This window comes from Morus notabilis, unplaced genomic scaffold (genome assembly GCF_000414095.1).
Source record: "Morus notabilis unplaced genomic scaffold, ASM41409v2 Scaffold2199, whole genome shotgun sequence".
Taxonomy (NCBI): Eukaryota; Viridiplantae; Streptophyta; class Magnoliopsida; order Rosales; family Moraceae; genus Morus; species Morus notabilis.
Genome location: NW_010365178.1, coordinates 1,434 through 3,111, shown reverse-complemented (window position 1 = coordinate 3,111; position 1,678 = coordinate 1,434). Strand labels below are relative to the sequence as shown.

The 1,678-nt window shown below is 47.1% G+C and overlaps 1 protein-coding gene across 1 annotated transcript; it reads left to right on the top strand.

Moving 5' to 3' along the window:
• Positions 1–192: 192 nt before the first annotated feature.
• On the top strand, positions 193–570 carry LOC112093436. The gene has a single exon (XM_024171842.1). The coding sequence runs from the start codon at positions 193–195 to the stop codon at positions 568–570; it is 378 nt and encodes a 125-aa protein (XP_024027610.1).
• The last annotated feature ends 1,108 nt before the right edge of the window (positions 571–1,678 follow it).

Genomic DNA, 1,678 nt, shown 5'->3' with positions numbered 1-1,678 from the left:
AGCATCTTGGAGAAAGTGGTCAACCCAAATTGAAAAGATTGGTCGCTGAGATTGGAGGATGCTCTATGGGCATACAGAACAGCATTCAAGACACCGCTGGGAATGTCCCCATTCCGCCTAGTCTTTGGGAAGGCATGCCACTTACCGGTGGAGTTGGAGCATAGAGCATATTGGGCAGTAAAATAGCTGAACATGGACCTCAATTTAGCAGGAGAAAAGCGTTTGTTGCAGCTAAATGAACTGGAGGAATTCCAGCCGCTAGCATATGAAAGTGCCAAATTATATAAGGAGAAAACTAAGAAATGGCATGACAGAAGAATCATTCCTCGACAGTTTGAAGTTGGGCAGCAGGTTCTACTTTTCAATTCCAGGTTGAAATTGTTTCTAGGGAAACTGAAGTCCAGATGGTCAGGTCCCTTTGTGGTACATTCAGTCTATCCACATGGAGCAGTAGAGATAGCAGCTGAAGATTCAGGGAGAACCTTCAAGGTGAACGGCCAGCGGCTAAAGCACTACTGGGGTGACGAGATTAATCGCCAGAAAACCTCCATCTCAGTTCAAGACGCATAAGAGCGCGGCCGAGTCAGGCTGAAGACGTTAAAACAAGCGCTTGAGGGAGGCAACCCTATACTTTTAATTCCTATATGTCTTTTGATTTTTAGTTTTTGTAATGACTTTTTGTTTCTGTTGTGAAGAACATGATTATGATCCAGGAAGGCATTGGGCAGAAGTAATGTTGGCGGGAGAAAGGAAGGTTTTAGCTCAAAGGAAAGGGAGGGTTGAGTCCAGAATTTTGCTGCAGCAAAATTTTTCTCAATAAAAAATTTTTTGCTGCAGCAATGTTTCCAAAAAAAAAAAAAAAAAAAGAAAAGAAAAAAAACACGGGGAATAAAAAGGGACAACATGCCCTATTGCTTTCATTCAAAACTTCCACTTCCCCTTTCAGTCAAAACCCTACCAGCCCCACCAAGAGTTTCCGTGGCATCCCTTTCTCCTGCGCCGTCGACCCCACTGATCAGCCGTGACCACAGCCTCGTGCGCACTCGAATCCAAGGGGCCCAGTTGGTGTTGATTCTACCGTTGAGGCTTTCCCCTATTCAGATTCGTCAAGAGAAGTTTTGGCGCGGAATTTCAATTTCAACTTTGGGGCCGAAATTTTTTCTGGTTGAGCCGCTCCTTCCGTCGCCGATCCCGAAATGGTGCGCATGAAGAGACCAGCCAACAAAAGAGTCGGTCGCGTGCCAAGGAACCCACAGATTAGTTATCGGACATTTTCCTCAATAACGATGGAAGTCTGGTACGACCAGTGCATCTGTCGGCGTTCTTTCAACCCCGAGAAGGGGTTCTTGCTGACTAGCGCCCCTAATATGGGGTATGATGAGAGCATAGCTTCGGTCATCAATGCCATAAATTGGAGAACTTCTTGTTCTCACCCGCCGGCCGTAGTAGTCCCTCTCGTCCGAGAGTTCTACGCCCACTTCACCCAAGAAGGGCAGCAGCATGTGTACACCCGGGTGTTAAGGTTCCAGTTGACCCGGAGACAATAAATCGTTTCTACGGGCTAGAGGCCTCGGTTGATCTGCACTCTGAGTTTGCAGCGGCGGTTGATGCAACTCAGCTAAACAACATGCTGGAGCATCTTTGTGTCCCAGGCACCAAATGGAGCGTCACCAAGCAG

Coding starts and splice junctions, on each gene's coding strand:
- LOC112093436 (XM_024171842.1), top strand. CDS start 193: ATGGACCTCAATTTAGCAGGAGAAAAGCGTTTGTTGCAGCTAAATGAA.